This window comes from Littorina saxatilis, linkage group LG7, assembly GCF_037325665.1.
Source record: "Littorina saxatilis isolate snail1 linkage group LG7, US_GU_Lsax_2.0, whole genome shotgun sequence".
NCBI lineage: Eukaryota > Metazoa > Mollusca > Gastropoda > Littorinimorpha > Littorinidae > Littorina > Littorina saxatilis.
In genome coordinates, this window is record NC_090251.1 from 16,733,946 (window position 1) to 16,751,592 (window position 17,647).

The 17,647-nt window shown below is 41.4% G+C and overlaps 1 protein-coding gene across 1 annotated transcript; it reads right to left on the reverse strand.

Annotated features, from left to right (window-relative positions):
- Positions 1-789: 789 nt before the first annotated feature.
- LOC138970813 (SET and MYND domain-containing protein 4-like) lies at positions 790-16,795 on the reverse strand. The gene is made up of 17 exons (XM_070343341.1): positions 16,636-16,795; positions 15,622-15,769; positions 14,784-14,897; positions 13,504-13,627; positions 12,880-12,930; positions 10,022-10,070; positions 9,404-9,554; positions 8,525-8,652; positions 7,643-7,748; positions 7,103-7,163; positions 6,445-6,596; positions 5,893-6,260; positions 5,300-5,373; positions 4,473-4,594; positions 3,957-4,125; positions 1,543-1,656; positions 790-1,144 (listed from the first exon to the last, which is right to left on the reverse strand). Exons 1-17 carry the CDS (start codon positions 16,782-16,784, stop codon positions 876-878), a joined length of 2,349 nt encoding a protein of 782 aa, XP_070199442.1. The 5' UTR covers positions 16,785-16,795; the 3' UTR covers positions 790-875.
- Positions 16,796-17,647: the final 852 nt, after the last annotated feature.

A 17,647-nucleotide genomic window follows, 5' to 3' on the forward strand; every position in this document is an offset into this window, starting at 1 on the left:
TAGTCGTCCTTTCCATTGGTACATACCGTATTTGACGGACTACAAGCTGCGACTTTTTTTCAAAAAAAATCGCATTGCGGCTTATAAAAAGATGCGGCTAAAACATTACCTAAACTTGAATAGCATTCACCTAATGGAAGTCGCCGCGGATTTTCATTTAGCTCGATTAGCGATTACCGGTACTAATCTACTTTATTACCTCTCTACTCAAGACTCGGCGCTTTTCTCTTTCTTTCGCGAATCTTCGTTTGTCAACAAGTCGTCGTGACAAGATAGCGTACAGAGAAACACCGGATGTATCAGGATCTCGCGCGCGCGAGATTTCGTTTTTTTGTGTCTCGCGATAGTTGGAGGAGCGAGAGCCGCCATGTTGTGTTTTCGTCTGCTCGAAATGTGCGCAAAAGTCGTAAATCATCCCAAAAAAGCTTATTCCGGGCGGGACTACATGTGTGTGTTGGTTACAAATTGTGTGTGTGTGTGTGTGTGTGTGTGTGATATTTTTCTTCAAACTTTTTCACTTTTCTTCTTTGTTTTACTTGTTTATTCTCGGAGCCGATTTCGCCAAATACCGTACTTTCGTTTGCCTGGTTGTTTTGATTGATTGACACGATCTGATTATATTTTTTTCGACGGCGGCTAATATAGTGACGCGGCCTATACGTGGCTCGTCCCAATTTCTTTGTTAAAAGTCAGGGGTGCGGCTTATAAAACGGTGCGTCTTGTAATCCGTCAAATACGGTAGTGTGTGTGCGAGTGTATGGTCCCGTGTGTGATGTGAGCATACACCCTTTTAAAAGCCGAAGTACAATCATTACTTAATCTTCCAATCAAAATGTTCAAGCCAAATCAACACAATGCCCTTCTTGAAAAGTTTACTAGAGCTCTTCCTCAGCAATAATTTTGGTCAAAGCAGTTTTCAGACACAAGAGTTCTTGCACCCAGTCATCAGAATGGCAGTACAGTTTCTCTGCCAAGTCAAGGGCCCTTGAGGCAGACTTCAGAGCGTCTGTAGGCCTCCCTGCGTGAATCTGGACCTCCGCCATTTTGTGCAGTTCCCTGGCCGTTTCAATTCCGTCGGGGCCAAAGATGGCTTCCGTGACAGCCAGACTGTGCTTGAGATGCTCTGAGGCTTCTGGGTAACAACCTGGAGAACAAAACGAAGAAATTTAATTACAAAATAGTGGAACTTCCCTTTAAAAATGCACACAGCTTTTCAGGATAAAGACAAAACCAATTATTTTTATTATGAAATAGTGTTCATTTTTGTTCCTGTTATGGATAGAAAGATAAAAGAATGTTATATCATGCATTGTCAATAGATGATTTTCGGAAATAACTGTCGGGTTTGTGGAGGGGCCAATCATTAGCGAGGGGTGTGTGTGAAACATGTGGACAGGGAGCATATGACCAGAAGAAGAAGACGATTCAACTACAGGTCTATCATGCTACACATAATGTCAATGTTCTGAAAATCTATCCCCCACCCACACCCCCCCTCCTCCCCCTCCCCCTCCCCCCCCCCCTCCCCCTCCCCCTCCTCACCTGTGGTGGCCAGACACTGGGCAATGGCGTCATGGGTCTGACCCAGGTCATGGTTGTGAGCGGACATGGCTTTGGAACGAACCTTCAGGCACGATTTGAACCTGGCCAGAGCCTCTGGAACCACAATGAAAATGTGCTGAATACAGTACAATGATACTTTTACTGTTTTTTTAACATTTCATTTATGGCTCGGTCAAAAGCGTGCTTCTTAATCCAGCTTACACCTCGTTTTACAAGCATGCTTTTTAATAGACGATGTTGGAAATAACTACAGTCGAACCCACCTAAAACGAACACGCTAGTTACGAATTTTGACTTATAACGTATTAGTTTTAAGTTCCCAACTGAATACCTCTTTCTTCATGCTTAAAAAAAATGCTTGAAACGAATTCTTTGTAACGAATTTATGCTTATAACGAGCACTTTTTGGATTCCCAAGCATGCATAATGTCTGTAATTTACTCACGCTTATGACGAAATCTTTAAAACTCGTCCCGAGATCGACATATCATGGGAATTTGAGAAGTTTGAATGTGTCAAAGTCGCCGGAATGCAAGTATTCCGCCATGTTTATTTGGTGTCCAAGGGAGGTCACCGAGAATAAACAAGTGAAACAAAGAAGAAAAGTGAAAAAGTTTGAAGAAAAATATCACACACACACACACACACACACAATTTGTAACCAACACACACATGTAGTCCCGGAATAAGCTTTTTTGGGACGATTTACGATTTTTGCGCACATTTCGAGCAGACGAAAACACAACATGGCGGCTCTCGCTCCTCCAACTATCGCAAGACACAAAAAAAATGAAATCTCGCGCGTGCGAGATCCTGATACATCCGGTGTTTCTCTGTACGCTATCTTGTCACAACGACTTGTTGACAAACGAAGATTCGCGAATCAAAGATAAAAGCGCCGAATCTTGAGTAGAGAGCCAATAAAGCACCGGTAATCGCTAATCGAGCGAAGTGAAAATCCGCGGCGACTTCCATTAGGTGAATGCTATTCAAGTTTAGGTAATGTTTTAGCCGCATCTTGGCAGAGAACAAGAAGAAACGAGCGATCTCTCTCAGAAATTTTACACGACGTCGACGAATTTCTTAATACAAATTTCGGTTAAGACAAACTTATTTCCCGATCCCCAGTAATTCGTCTTAAGCGAGTTCGACTGTATGTGGGGTTTGTAAGGGTTGTGAAAAATGTGAATAATCTCGCTTTTCTTGAGGTAAACTTTCCCATGTGAAATTATAGGCCAGTGACTAGCGAGGGATGTGTCTGCAACACGTGAAATTATAGGCCAGTCACTAGCGAGGGGTGTGTCTGCAACACGTGAAATTATAGGCCAGTCACTAGCGAGGGGTGTGTCTGCAACACGTGAAATTATAGGCCAGTCACTAGCGAGGGGCGTGTCTGCAACACGTGAAATTATAGGCCAGTCACTAGCGAGGGGTGTGTCTGCAACACGTGAAATTATAGGCCAGTCACTAGCGAGGGGCGTGTCTGAAACATGTGAAATTATAGGCCAGTGACTAGCGAGGGATGTGTCTGCAACACGTGAAATTATAGGCCAGTCACTAGCGAGGGGTGTGTCTGCAACACGTGAAATTATAGGCCAGTCACTAGCGAGGGGTGTGTCTGAAACATGTGAAATTATAGGCCAGTCACTAGCGAGGGGTGTGTCTGCAACACGTGAAATTATAGGCCAGTCACTAGCGAGGGGCGTGTCTAAAACACGTGACATGATAGGCCAGTCACTAGCGAGGGGTGTGTCTGAAACACGTGACATTATAGGTCAGTCACTAGCGAGGGGTGTGTCCGAAGCACGTGGGCTAGTGACTAGCGAGGGGTGTGTCTGAAGCACGTGGGCCAGTGACTAGCGAGGGGTGTGTCTGAAACATGTGAAATTATAGGCCAGTCACTAGCGAGGGGTGTGTCTGAAACATGTGAAATTATAGGCCAGTCACTAGCGAGGGGTGTGTCTGCAACACGTGAAATTATAGGCCAGTCACTAGCGAGGGGCGTGTCTGAAACATGTGGACAAGGACCACGTGTGGAAAGTTAGCACAAAGCAAAGCAAGAGTATTCACTCTAGCATTACCCATACAAACCCGACAGGGTTATTTCCGGAATTTGTCTGCTGTAGAATTTCACTGGAATCAGACCCCAATAGAATGTTTAGACTTGAGAAATGACCGCTATGTCATAGAAAAAGAACCATTCATATCGGACGTAAAAGCGTTTTCACAGTATTTCACATCACTTTTGATGAAAGTACATGACCAATCTACACATGATGACAATAACTTGATTCCTCCTACACACAAATTTTACACAAAGTGTTAACATTAGATGCATAACAACAGCATTTGACTTTCTTTTCTTTTTTTTTAAACAACTTAAAAGAACGTACTCTTGTGTTGTCCATTCGAGAGAAGTGTGACTCCTTCGTTGAATTCTGTGTCTGCCGTCTGAAGCTGTGACAAGATGGCTGCCATGTCAACGGTCACATGACAGGATGGGCAGACCAGCTCTTGTTGACTGACAGGGAATGCTTTGCCACACTTTGGACACTTCAGACCCTACAAGGGAAATAATACATATTTCTTTTCGGTTGTAACATTTATCAAAAACATGCAGTTGTATTTAGGCGGATTCTGCCGCATACACAGATCCATATTTTTATACAAAAGACTTTTAAGACAGTTTTTTTCTTTTCAATGTTCGCCACAGAGCCTCTGAAAATTTGCCTTGATTCTAAGGCCTTATCAACAGATCGTCTGAGGAAATAAAAAGTCTTAAAAGACTACCAAAATCTGAGAAGTTCAGGTGTTTCAAGGAGGGTTCAACTGAACTCCTTTTACAGATCATCTTTCCAGTAAATTATCTGTTTTTCCACTTACCAACCATGGACAGACAGACATCTTACCTTCATGATACTCCCATCACCAACTTCATCACAGGTACAGGCTTGGCACTGGCAGTCAAAGAAGTACTGTGATTTGAGCTGTGACAGGCGTTCCTGTCTCTTCATACGTTTGCAATGAGGCCCTGTATGTACACACAACAATTCCAGATGCTCAGGGGATTAGATATGATGATAAGTGTTCTTTAACCCCTTCACTGCCCACCCCGTATGTAATACGTGGTCATTTTCGGTTTGTCCTACGCCCATAACCTATCTCATACGTGGGATTTGTGTCAACAACATTTCAGGACATTTCTGAAAACTAAATGGGAGGTAACCACTGTCCAAGTACTTGTAGGGGTTCTAAACACAGTTCTTTCCCATAGACCGTTCGGATAATGCTGTTATACTGTGGCAGTGAAGGGGTTAATGGGGTGGGTTTTTTTGGTTTTTTTACCAAACAGTGGAACCATTAGGGGCTTTGGATTTGATTGCAAAAACTCTGTTTTTTCATTTGCGAAAAAATTTGAAAATGTCCAGTATTACCCGAGGGTAGCCACCCAAAGTAGTAGCTATAGACAGGCAAGGATGTCGTAAGGCATCGGACATCGGACACAGACCGATTAAGAGGCTCAAATGTCCGATTCACATAGCCGCATGGCGGTCAAATGTGCCATCCTTTTAAACAGAGCGCGGTCATTTTGTGATAAGAAATCCATTCCTTAGGACAGCGTGATATTCGTTAATTTTCCTTGATCATTATCAAACAAGCAAAAACTAAACGAAAACATACTGCATGACTTTATTGAAGAAATTAGACAGACAGAAACTGAAACACAGAGCTTTACCATAACAGTTGAAGATTTCACCTCCGCAGGGCACGTCTTTCACACTCTTCACAATCAGTACATCTTTTTGGAAGCTGCAGTCATAAACAAAAATAGTGAGCAAGACATTACTCACCATAGTGAAAAGAGTAATAAGGATTGCATAAGCAACTGGTCACTGCTTTGCCATATGCAGCAAGTGCAAACACTAGCTCAATACCCCTAATGTAAGACCCCTCCGAACAAAGGACACCTCCTGTAAATGGACACCTTCTGGAATGAGGTGCAGGACAAAGTTACCAACTGGGTGGGAGCCAGCTGCAGGGTCGGATTGGATCAAATCACAAACCTCAGTTTCAACAAATTCGACCCCGTCACTGGCTCCCAAGTCACTGGCTCCCAATCAGTTGGTAACTTCCTCCTGCACCTAAGTCCTGTTGTCCCTTTGTACTTATCATGAAAGGTTACCCTGCAATACAGGGTCACTTTTGGCTGGATCAAAGGGTGACCTTTCATCGCAGGTACCACTGTAAAATGTACATGTTCTAAAACCAGTTGCTTTTAACCAAAAGATTCACTGACACTGTAACCTATCCTTCCATGCAGGCACTCACCTGGAGATGATGGTGGGGTCGCAGGAATGGTTCATCAGGCTAGCTGTGGGGTAGATCGCCGTAGCAACGCGGACTTGACTCTGCGTTTCCACCAGGTGCTCCTGGCTGACCTGTGTAGCTTGCAGCGCAGTGATGGCATGAGCGTTACACACCAGCTGCTGAACGTGTCGTAACAACACACCGCCTACAGTGAACACCTGCTGCATGTCGAGGCTTGGTGTGTCTTTTGCAGATTGCCTGTGGATGGGTTCACCTCGTAGATACATTTTAAGGTTTGTGTCTCTAGAAATTGAGTCGGTAGGATTGCCACTCCGAGAAGACTCAAACCATCCTGAATGAATGAGAACCCCCAGCAGTATGCTTGCGGTCTGTTGACAAGGGGAAACAGGACTCAAAATGTCAAACAAAAGCCAAAGATAACTTCCAAATGTGTGCATGACTTAAAAAAAGATGAAAGATAGACCAAGGACAAAATATGCATGTGCCCAACCTCACGCACAAATTACAGTCACACACACACACACACACACACACACACACACACAGACTCACCAGTGAATACTGAAAGAGATCATCAGTTGTCATGTCCGCAGTGTGGGTCATCAGGTCATACACTGACAGGTAGTTTCGTTCATAGCGTCCCTCCTTGGTCACACCTGGGATAGCGTTTTGTGCACCTGTCCTGTCTTTCTCCTTCAGAAAATCTGTCACAGCCAGAGATCAGATGTCATCGAGGATCAGCATATTTCTCTGCATGTGTTTTCATTTTTTATCTGAACTTGTGTGTGTGCATGGGTGTGATTTACAAGTCTTGATCTGTCTGCCTGCTGTACATTGGTGTGTGTGTTAGTGTGGGTGTGTGGGTGTAAGTGTGTGTGTGGGTGTAAGTGTGTGTGTTTGTGTAAGTGTGTGTGTGTATGAATGTTTGTGTGTAAGTCCCGGACAGTCCGTCAGTCTGTTGTACACAAATGACTGTGTGCATGTGTATGTGTGTATGTGCTTGTGTATGTGTCGATATTTCACACAGTTTCTGCGTGTAAGTGTGCTTGAAAGCAATACCTCCGTGTCTGAACACATATTATAGTCTTGTCTGCATCTTTCTGTGTGAGCGTAAGATTTACTTGTGCGCACAAATGTTAGCCCTCGATTACATATAGTAAAACTTTGTTTGCACATACCATGCAGATAGCAATCAAAATGTTCTTCATACCCACAAGAAACGGTAGACCAGCATTCAAAACAACACGCAGCGATAGGTGAGCTATTCCTACCTGTGGAATGAATGAAATTAAACAAAATGAGGATAATAGATGCAATCCTTTCTCAAAATTGTAAGGACTGGTTTAAATGTATACCCATTACATGTCATTCATATGAGGTTACAATAGAAATTAAATACTTTTTTACTCTTTTGCGTCCTTATATTAGGACTTTGTCCTCTGTTTCAGACATCAAAATGTTCAAAATAAAAAAAACCAATAGACTGCCAACTTTCCGAAATTCAGAATCAATAAAAAAGAATAGTATGTTATTGTTACGTTTAATTTGTGACAAAACAAAATGTTACAATCACTGTACTATATCATCAAAGTCATCAAAATACCAGTTTAAACTAAAGAAAAGTTTGAAGGAAAGAAAGAATTAATGAAATGGAGAAAGGACAAAGAAAGGAAAGCTGAACAATAGAAAGTAGGGAGAAAAATAAAACAAACACAAACACAAAAATCATGACAAAATAAATAAGACTTACAGAGTGTAGCAGATCCATGTAGAGACATTCCACCTGGTGATAGGACTCCCATGATGCACCTCTACAATCTTCGTCACAGTACAGCACACCGCTACACTGCTTGCATCTGATGACATATGTAGCATACACACAAATAAATACAGCACACCCACAACATTCAAAATTACTGTAAAGTGAAACCCCCCCTTTTAAGATCCACCACCCCACCCCACCCCCCCCCCCCCTCTCCCCCCCCTTACTCCCTAATTTTTAAGACCCTGCATTCTTACATTTTCTGTTCACAACCTCTGTAAATTTAATGAGAACATGTAAAAACAAAAACAAAGATGGGGCAACAGCTAGTATGTGGCATAATGTTGGGGCACCAGCGAGTACAGTAGATCCCCCCTTGTAAGACGCCCGATTTAAGACTCCCTCCCTTTTAAGACTCCCTCCCTTTTTTTTAAGACTCCCTCCCTTTTTTGTTTTTTTAAACTCCCTCCCTTTTAAGACTCCCTCCCTTTTAAGACTCCCTCCCTTTTAAGACTCCCTCCCTTTTAAGACTCCCTCTCTTTTAAGACTCCCTCCCTTTTAAGACTCCCTCCCTTTTAAGACTCCCTCCCTTTTTTTAAGACTCCCTCCCTCCCTTTTAAGACTCCCTCCCTTTTAAGACTCCCTCCCGTTTAAGACTCCCTCCCTTTTAAGACCTTGTTTTCTCAGATATGGTCATGTTAACAACCTGTGTAAATGTACCCCCCATTTTAAGACTCCCTCCGTTTTAAGATCCCATTTTCTTCGATTTAGGGAGGTCTTAAAAGGGGGGTACCACTGTATTTAATTTAGGATAGACATCTGTCTAATTTAGACAAGTGTGATTAGAAAGTACTTCAAACAGCCATGTACCCAATCGGATTGCCTGGCAGAAGTCCAAAGCAGTGCAGGCAGTGTGTTGTGTAGTGTGGCGGCAACAGAACGCCGGCAAAAGGTCGCTCCACAATCAGCGTGTCTCCTGCCTTGATGGACTGTCTGGCCTGCAACCACGATATGCCATGTTTGGAAATAACTCTGTCAGGTTTATATGGGTTGTGATAGAGTGAATACACTTGCTTTTACTGAGTCAAACTTTCCCACTTGACATTATATATATAGGCCAGTCACAAGCAACAGGTTTGTCTGAAAGATGTGGACACGGAGCATGTGTAGAAAGTTTGCCTCACTAAAGCAAGAGTATTCACTCTTTCACAACCAATACAAGCCCGACAGAGTGATTTCCAGAGTTCGTCTATTGCACCTTCTCAGATCTGATACAGAGGAACTAAGAATAACAAAAAGTTAATTATTGGACCATTTAATTGCATGTCAAGACAAAACTGGTACTTCTGACTAGTGGTCTTTAGTTAAAAATTTGACATACATACACATGATAATGAAACAATCAAAAGAAACAGAAGAATTTAGCATTTAGCATAATTGAAGCCCTATGATGATACTATGTCACTTCACTCTATCGGACTTCAGTGAGGCTTTGGTTTGGGCGTCAATCCATGATAATAACCTCAAAGTTTCGAACGGAAGCCCATCAATGTGGAAGTGATACTAGTCGAACTTGCCCTGGCGACCACAAAGGCACAATAATGACCACCTGCCCACAATGACCACCCCAGAGTTATTTTCTACAACAATCACCTTTCCACAGCAACCACCTATCTATACCAATCACAACCTTTTTAAAACTTCAACAACAAAAACAAAGACTGAATGAAAGCAAAAATATTCCCTTGCCTGAAGAAATCTGCCCTGTGATGGTGATGTTTTCATTTCAACAGCAGAGGAAGCTTGAACAAGGACATCGTTGATGCCAAACGACACCACTGGCTTGGCAGGTGATTTCTTGATGTCTGAGGTCGGTCCAGTGACTTTTAAACTTTTTGTCCTGCAGCAGAAAAACCACAGTTTCAATTATGGTGTTTGTCATTCAGGCAAAGACAATGCATTATGGTATTCACACACATAAGTCGCAAAGTGACATCAAAAACCACAAGGTTCATTGCTCAAGTTAACTATTATCATTATTAGAATTATTGTCAAAGAACAGCTCAAGAATATCAAAACAACTAATGCAGTAGCATGAAAGTTTACAAAAGCATCATTTTCCACATGAAGAGAAAAACTTAATACCAAAACAAATACAAACTTTAAAAAAATCTCAAGTTTAAAGGGTAAAAAAAGGATGCATGACAAAAAAATCAAGAATAGACTAGTTTACAAAACAAAAATGCCTGTCAAAAGTTCGAGCTGCAGATCAATACACTCACAAATCAAACAACAGGAAAAACAACCTGAACTAGGAAGTTGACTGAATTCTGATTACATACAGCAATAAAAGCAAACCTAACTCACACTGACTGTATTTCAGCACTAATTTTCTCGACTTCCTTTGAGAGGTGGTCTGAAAAAAGATGTAAAGAATAAGCATTAGTATACATATGCTATCTTAACTCGAAATGAAAAACAAGAAAAACAAAAGAATCAACAACAGAAAACAAACTTGGGAAATGTTTTCACCCTTTGCTTGTTCATTTCAATGCATGAGTCAGGAAATGCAAAAAAACACAGCTGCATACAGTATTGGCGTTAACCGGTAATTATCGGTATTTTACCAGTTGAAATGAGAAAATACCAGAACAAAAATGGCTGCCGGTATGACCTACCGGTTGATTTTTGAACTACTGGTTTTTATTGCCGGTAAAACAACAAAACCATTCAGTAGTCTGAGTTGGACTCTTACTGGTTCCAATGACCAGCCTACCGTTTTTTTCAGGACTGTTAATTTGCATCATTAAAGTTTGCGTACCAGTTTGAAAAAATACTAGCGCCATCACTGTGAATATTCTGGTACACGCTAACTAAAATAATAAATAGTTCGGATGCCTGCTTCAGTTACAAAGCCTGCCAAATGGTTGTGTGACGTGTCTAGTGTGTTGGCGAAGTGTCTTGTGCTTGTCACTTCTCGCTTTCAGCCCTCACCGCTGGCTAGCACCGTCTGTCCTTTTTAGGACAATGCGAAAAGAGAGCAGAATGCGTCAGTCTCTCCTGCCAGTACAATAACCTCTCCACAACAAGCCCTATGTAGTGCCTCCATCGCGGCGACAGGCGTAAACTGGGTACCGCAAGGCCCCAGGCTAGACTACAAGGACTCGGAGGAGGTTGGCCCCTAGACGTGCGGCATGCGGGCCCACCGGTGTGTGGAAACGCCCAGGTGCCCACGAACCAACCTCCAGCTATGGGTCAAATAGCCGGGCAGGATAGGCTCGTCAACCCTGGCAGGCAGCTATCCTAAGAGAAGACCACTCTGAATTCAAAACGAGGGTAGAGGAGGCTCATCATCCATGGAAGGAAACTCGTCTAGGAGAAGGAAAACTCCGAAATGAAACCCTCGAAGACGGAACGGCACTGGCCTTTTTTAGGCGGGGAGCAGACCGGGTGCCTACGCTATCCCCCCCCCCCCCCCCCCCCCCAGTTACAAAGTTTAAATAAGATATTTTAGAACAAATCACCTACTGCTGACAGGCGCAATGGCGAAATTACTACATTTAGTCAAGCTGTGGAACTCACAGAATGAAACTGAACGCACTGCATTTTTTTCACAATGACCGTAGTCCGCCGCTAGTGCAAAAGGCAGTGAAAGTGATGAACCTGTTTAGCGCGGTAGCGGTTGCGCTGTGCTGCATAGCACGCTTTACTGTACCTCTCTTTGTTTTAACTTTCTGAGCGTGTTTTTAATCCAAACATATCATATCTATATGTTTTTGGAATCAGGAACCAACAAGAAATAAGATGAAATTCTTTTTAAAACGATTTCGGAAATTTAATTTTAATCATAATTTTTATATTTTTAATTTTCAGAGCTTGTTTTTAATCCGAATATAACATATTTATATGTTTTTGGAATCAGAACATGATGAAGAATAAAATAAAAGTAATTTTGGATCGTTTTATAAAAAAATAATTTTATTTACAATTTTCAGATTTTTAATGACCAAAGTCATCAATTAATTTTAAGGCCTCCATGCTGAAATGAAATACCGAAGTCCGGCCTTCGTCGAAGATTGCTTGGCCAAAATTTCAATCAATTTGATTGAAAAATGAAGGTGTGACAGTGCCGCCTCAACTTTTACAAAAAGCCGGATATGACATCATAAAAGACATTTATCGAAAAAATGAAAAAAACGTCTGGGGATATCATACCCAGGAACTCTCATGTAAAATTTCATAAAGATCGGTCCAGTAGTTTACTCTGAATCGCTCTACACACAGACACACACACACACAAACACCACGACCCTCGTCTCGATTCCCCCTCTATGTTAAAACATTTAGTCAAAACTTGACCAAATGTAAAAAGACATAGGACTCCAATGTGGAAGGCTGAGTGTTGGAAAATCAGGCCTTAACCCCTTTCATGTGTACACGCATACACAGGACTGACCAAGTACACACGGAAAACATTGAGTTTGGTTGGTAATAGAAACACCAAAATACCAAGCACACATCCCCCCAAAATGGAGTATGGCTACCGTTATGGTGAGGAAATCACGGTCATGCATGAAAAACCCTACTCATGCAAACAAATGAGTGGGTGGCCGAGTGGTAACGCACTTGTGCTCGGAAGCGAGAGGTTGCGAGTTCGACCCTGGGTCAGGGCGTTAGCAATTTATTCCCCCCTTTCCTAACCTAGGTGGTGGGTTCAAGTGCTAGTCTTTCAGATGAGACGAAAAACCAAGGTCCCTTCGTGTACACTACATTGGGGTGTGCACGTTAAAGATCCCACGATTGACAAAAGGGTCTTTCCTGGCAAAATTGTATAGGCATAGATAAAAATGTCCACCAAAATACCCGTGTGACTTGGAATAATAGGCCGTGAAAAGTAGGATATGCGCCGAAATGGCTGCGATCTGCTGGCCGATGTGAATGCATGATGTATTGTGTAAAAAAATTCCATCTCACACGGCATAAATAAATCCCTGCGCCTTGAATATGTGCGCAATATAAATTGCATAAAAAATAAAAAATAAAAAAATAAAAATCCCTGCACTTAGAACTGTACCCACGGAATACGCGCGATATAAGCCTCATATTGATTGATTGATTGATTTGTGGGAGTTTCAGCACGTGATCGCAGAAGAAGAAGAAGAAGAAGAAGAAGAAGAAGAAGAAGAAGAAGAAGAAGAAGAAGAAGAAAGAAGAAGAAGAGTCACCTGCTGTCTTCTGGTCACAGGTTTGTATTTCAGCTCTGATGACCTCTTGTACTGAAACAAATCAGATGAAACTGCAAACTTTCAGCAAATTTCCATCCCCCACCCCCTCAAATAGAAAAATATACAAATCACCTAGCAGTTAAATTCAGCCATTTCTGATGATGAATGTATTACTTATACTTTACTTCTTTGAGCATTGTGACATATGAAGCCAACTAAACTCATATTTAGGTGGCTGGCCGAGACTACAAAAAAAATGTATGCGTTCATGCAATTGTGATTTGTTCAAATGTGACATTTTACACAGATCTTGACAGTCTCGTAGAACAATGGCCGTCTCAATCTGTGCAAAAAGTCATATTTTTATCAAAAATCCAAATACTGCATAACGGTCTTGAACCTGAGAATTGCCACCACTGAAAAAATAACTTCTGAACACAATTTCCCATTCAGAAATACCACTTCACACCTTAAGCCAACATACCATGTGGCTTAAATTAAGGCACCAAGACATGAATAATCCACGTCTCCTTTTTTTTTCTTGGTAGTTTTTGCCTATTACAAAGGTTATTCAGATAAAATTTCTTTCATGAAACAGAAAACTTTAAAAAATAAAAAACACACCTTTTATTGCATCCTGTTCTTTGCCCAGTCTAGCGTAACAGAGAGAGCGTCGTACCAGCAGCTTGTGTCTGGTCTCTTTGGGAAACCCCGCGTTCAGCGCTCGATCGATGTCTGTTAAACATTCCTGTAAAAGAGGGACAACATCAAACGTTATTCAAAATAGACAAATTTCAGAAATAATTCAGGTTTGTATGGGTTTTGAACCTTTGCTTTTCCTATGACAAATAACTTCACATGTGCTCCTGTCCATGTTTTTCTGACATACCCCGTGTGAATGATTGGCCCCTCCAATGTTTGTCCGAGTAAAAAGCAAGGGTATTCCCTCTTTCACACCCCATACAAACCCGACAGTTATTTTCGGAATTTGCTTTATTTTCACATCTTGGTGGTGGGTAATTGTTTTGTGGTGTGTGTTTTGCATCTGGATCTAATTTGTTGTCCTTGTGGTTTGTAATGCTTGGTTTTGCTTTGTTGTTTATTTAGATCATTAGAAACAAATCATGGCCTTAACCATAGAAAAAGTGATCTTTCCTATAAAACAGTTATTTTCAATCACATGATCAACAGTCGACTATAATAACATAGCTAGGGACTCCAGGCAGGATTTGCATGTCTATGCTCTCACGCACAATCATCATAGTTCTTCTGGTTCCTAAGGAGTATCTAAAACTCTAGCAAACTAATGTTGTTTACTGATCCACTTGGTTCTTATTCACTTGGTATTTAATAGACCTTTTCCAAATATAACTCTGTCAAGATTTTTTTTAAATGAGGAAGATCTTACAATAAAAAGTGTCATGAAAATCAGCAATCGCAGCAAAGAACTGACTCTGATGTGTATCTAATGCATTTTCAGTTCAACATGTTGCCCTTTTTTTCAAAAATATACACATCGAAGAGATCAAGATTCGTTGCAGTAATGTGATACAATGTAGCTGGTTCGCAGTGATTGCTCAACGTGTTTTGCCTGAGGTTACATGTTTTTGCTTGAGGTCATATGAGTTTGGGACACCAGTGCTCAGTGAGCACTGCAGGCCATCTCCAGTGAATAGTGGCTCAGATGTGCAGATTTTCTAAAGAAAAACACATCATATTGAGCAGACACTGCATAACATACAAATTGGCATCAGTTATTTGCTGGGATTGCAGGTTTTAACATGTCCACCACATGTTGTCATCTGCCCCACAGTCTGGAGTGCAACTCGTCCACAACACATGGTAATTCTGACAGAGTTATTTCAGAACATCATCTCATCACAAAATGAAAGAACAGCCCAAACCTCATAGTTGTGAAGACGGAAAAGTACAGCTGATCGGTTGCCATATGCCAGAGCAAGGTCGGAGCCTTTCTGACATTTCTCTGAGTCACTCTCACAGTGTGAAAACTGCACACTCTGAAACAAATCACAACCTATGGGATTGATGTGACATTTGCAAGCATTTTAAGATACACAAACTGAATATACAAATTACGGAAATAACTCTGTCAAGTTTGTATGGGTTGTGGAAGAGTTGCTTCCCTTGCTTTTTCAAAAGAAATGCTAAGCTACAAGGCAAGCTACACATGACATTGCCTCACTGCTTCTATGGAAACACGGCCAAGGAAAAGCAAATCTTCCACAACCAATAAAAACTTGACAGAGCTATTTACAAACTCCATCTATTGGACTTGGAGTAGTCAAATGAGCCTCAACATTCATGTTTCAATTACAGTGTTTTAATATATATATAAGTCATGCACATTGCAGGAATGCCAATTGTGGGAACACTAATTACGAGTAGCAGTGGCTGAATTAGTCTCCAACAGTAAAAGTCAAATCTATAAGGAACCAGTCTTCTCGCATCTAAAATAACAAGGAGCACTGAACGAACAAGAAACTGCCCCCCTCACACTTTATAGTTGCAGTGGAACCCCCCTTTAGTCTTAAGTCAGGACTCCCAATTTAAGACTCCCTCGCTTTAACTTTAAGACCATAGCTGTTTTTACAGACTTTTTGTTCATAACTTCGGTAAATGTATCCTCCTTATTAAGACTCCCTCCTGTTTAAGGACCTGATTTTCTCAGATTTTGGAGGTCTTAAAAGGGGGGTTCCACTGTACTATGGTAATGATCCTCACTCGTGTGTAAGAAAGCAATGCTTCCTCATCCTGTTTTGCAACAAACAATTTGTTTCCCTCTTGCTTGTGATGTACCGCTCTTTCTGGATCCTTACGCCTCGCCCTCCGACACAATGATGTGAAGTATTCGCTCACCCATCCAATGTCTCTGCAAAATATCAATAATGAACGGCAAATTTAAAAACATCTTCTACTGATGGATTTGGTTGCGTTGAACTTAAGTATATAAAAAACACTTAATTAAAATGCTAAATAACTAGAAGAGACATCTGCATTAAATTTGCAGTGCAGATACAAGGTCAAACAGTTAAAAATCGTGTGCAGTTCGGGGTATAGTTTCATAAGACAATAAGAACTAGAAAGTAATTTGTTTTCCTTCTTGCTTTATATGTCCACATATTTTAAAACAAACACACACACACACACACACACACACAATTCTGTGTAGGTCTATGAGTGTGTATGTATGCATGTTTATCTGTGTGTGTGTGTGTGTGTGTGTGTGTGTGTGTGTGTGTGTGTGTGTGTGTGTGTGTGTGTATGTTTTTAGGGCTCCCCAAACTGTGCGTTCTTGTATGTCCTATGACACACTAAACCTGAAGAGAGTGGGTACCGGAACGCACTTCATATCTTTCATTAATACTTGCGCATATTGTGCATACCATCAGTTCTGGTTTCAGAAAATGTTCTGCCAGATGTACTAACGCAAATTTACAGAGTTTATCCTACCAATATGATTATAATATTTTTGTCAAGGGCTCCGAGATCTTCCAAAAGTCAGCATATTACATTGACATTCATGAGCGATCCAGAAGTCATACATGTTGGTGAAGAATATGCCTTTTGAAAGCATGAATATGAACCTTCTGGTCTTTGGACCCTCATGCATTGGATTATTCATTAAAACGAAAATGGAGAAATCCAAACCCACAACTAACTGATTTCTTACTAACTGGAGAGGAACATCACAGACTCTGAGTCTGAATCATCCCTTGAATATTTGCATAGACTCACGACAAAAGCTTCAGGTCAAAAATAAACTTGACACGTTCAGCATCGGTTTGCGAAGTTTTGAAGTCGTCCAAGGTGCCACAGTCTTTGTTAGTCTTCAGTAAAGCATCCAGTTCTGCTTGCCAGTTCCCGGGCACACTTGTTTGCGCCATGATGCTTGGAGGAAAGCTATGAAATCGAAAGTATACCATTTGAGGAATGTACCATATAAGAATTGGCTTGTCTGCTCGAACCGACCCTAATAGATGTGTTCTACATTTCTCTGAAGCTCGAGGCCGAATATGGTGTAAAGCAGGACTGCCATACAGAATAAGCTGCTCTGGATAGATAATTGATAGGATTTTGTCTCTTCAGTTTTGTTTTAGCCGTATTATGTGTGTGTCCATAGACCTATAATATAGGTCCCTGGTGTGTCCTACTAGCTCCTAGTGTGTGTGTGTGTGTGTGTGTGAGAGACTGTCAGTGTGTGTGTGTGTGTGTGTGTGAGAGACTGTTAGTGTGTGTGTGTGTGTGTGTGTGTGTGTGTGTGTGAGAGAGACTGTATGTGTGTGTGTGTGTGTGTGTGAGAGACTGTCAGTGTGTGTGTGTGTGTTTGTAACTTTCATTAAAATCCTAGCTTAGAGTAAATATCTGATTAGACAAATACCGTATACAGTTTTGTAAATTTTACACTATCTTTCCTTTTGTGTGCCGTGTGCATGCATGTGTGCACGCATGTATGCATGTTTAAAGTGGCAATGAGGATATGCTGCTGTGTCCGCAGTTATTTCCATCGTGTGTACATCCAGTAACATTTTGTATTACATTTTGTTGTTATGTAACTTCATCAACTCTGTGTCTTGTCTTTCTGTCTGTTTATCTGTCTGTCTGTCTGTCACTGCCCGACTACCTGGGTCACACACTCTGTTCAAGCGCCTCCACAAAAACTGTGATTCAAACGTGATCGAGTAACTGTGAGAGTATTTTTTGTGTACATTTATATTTGTTGCATTTGACTTTTGACAAAGTACAACCA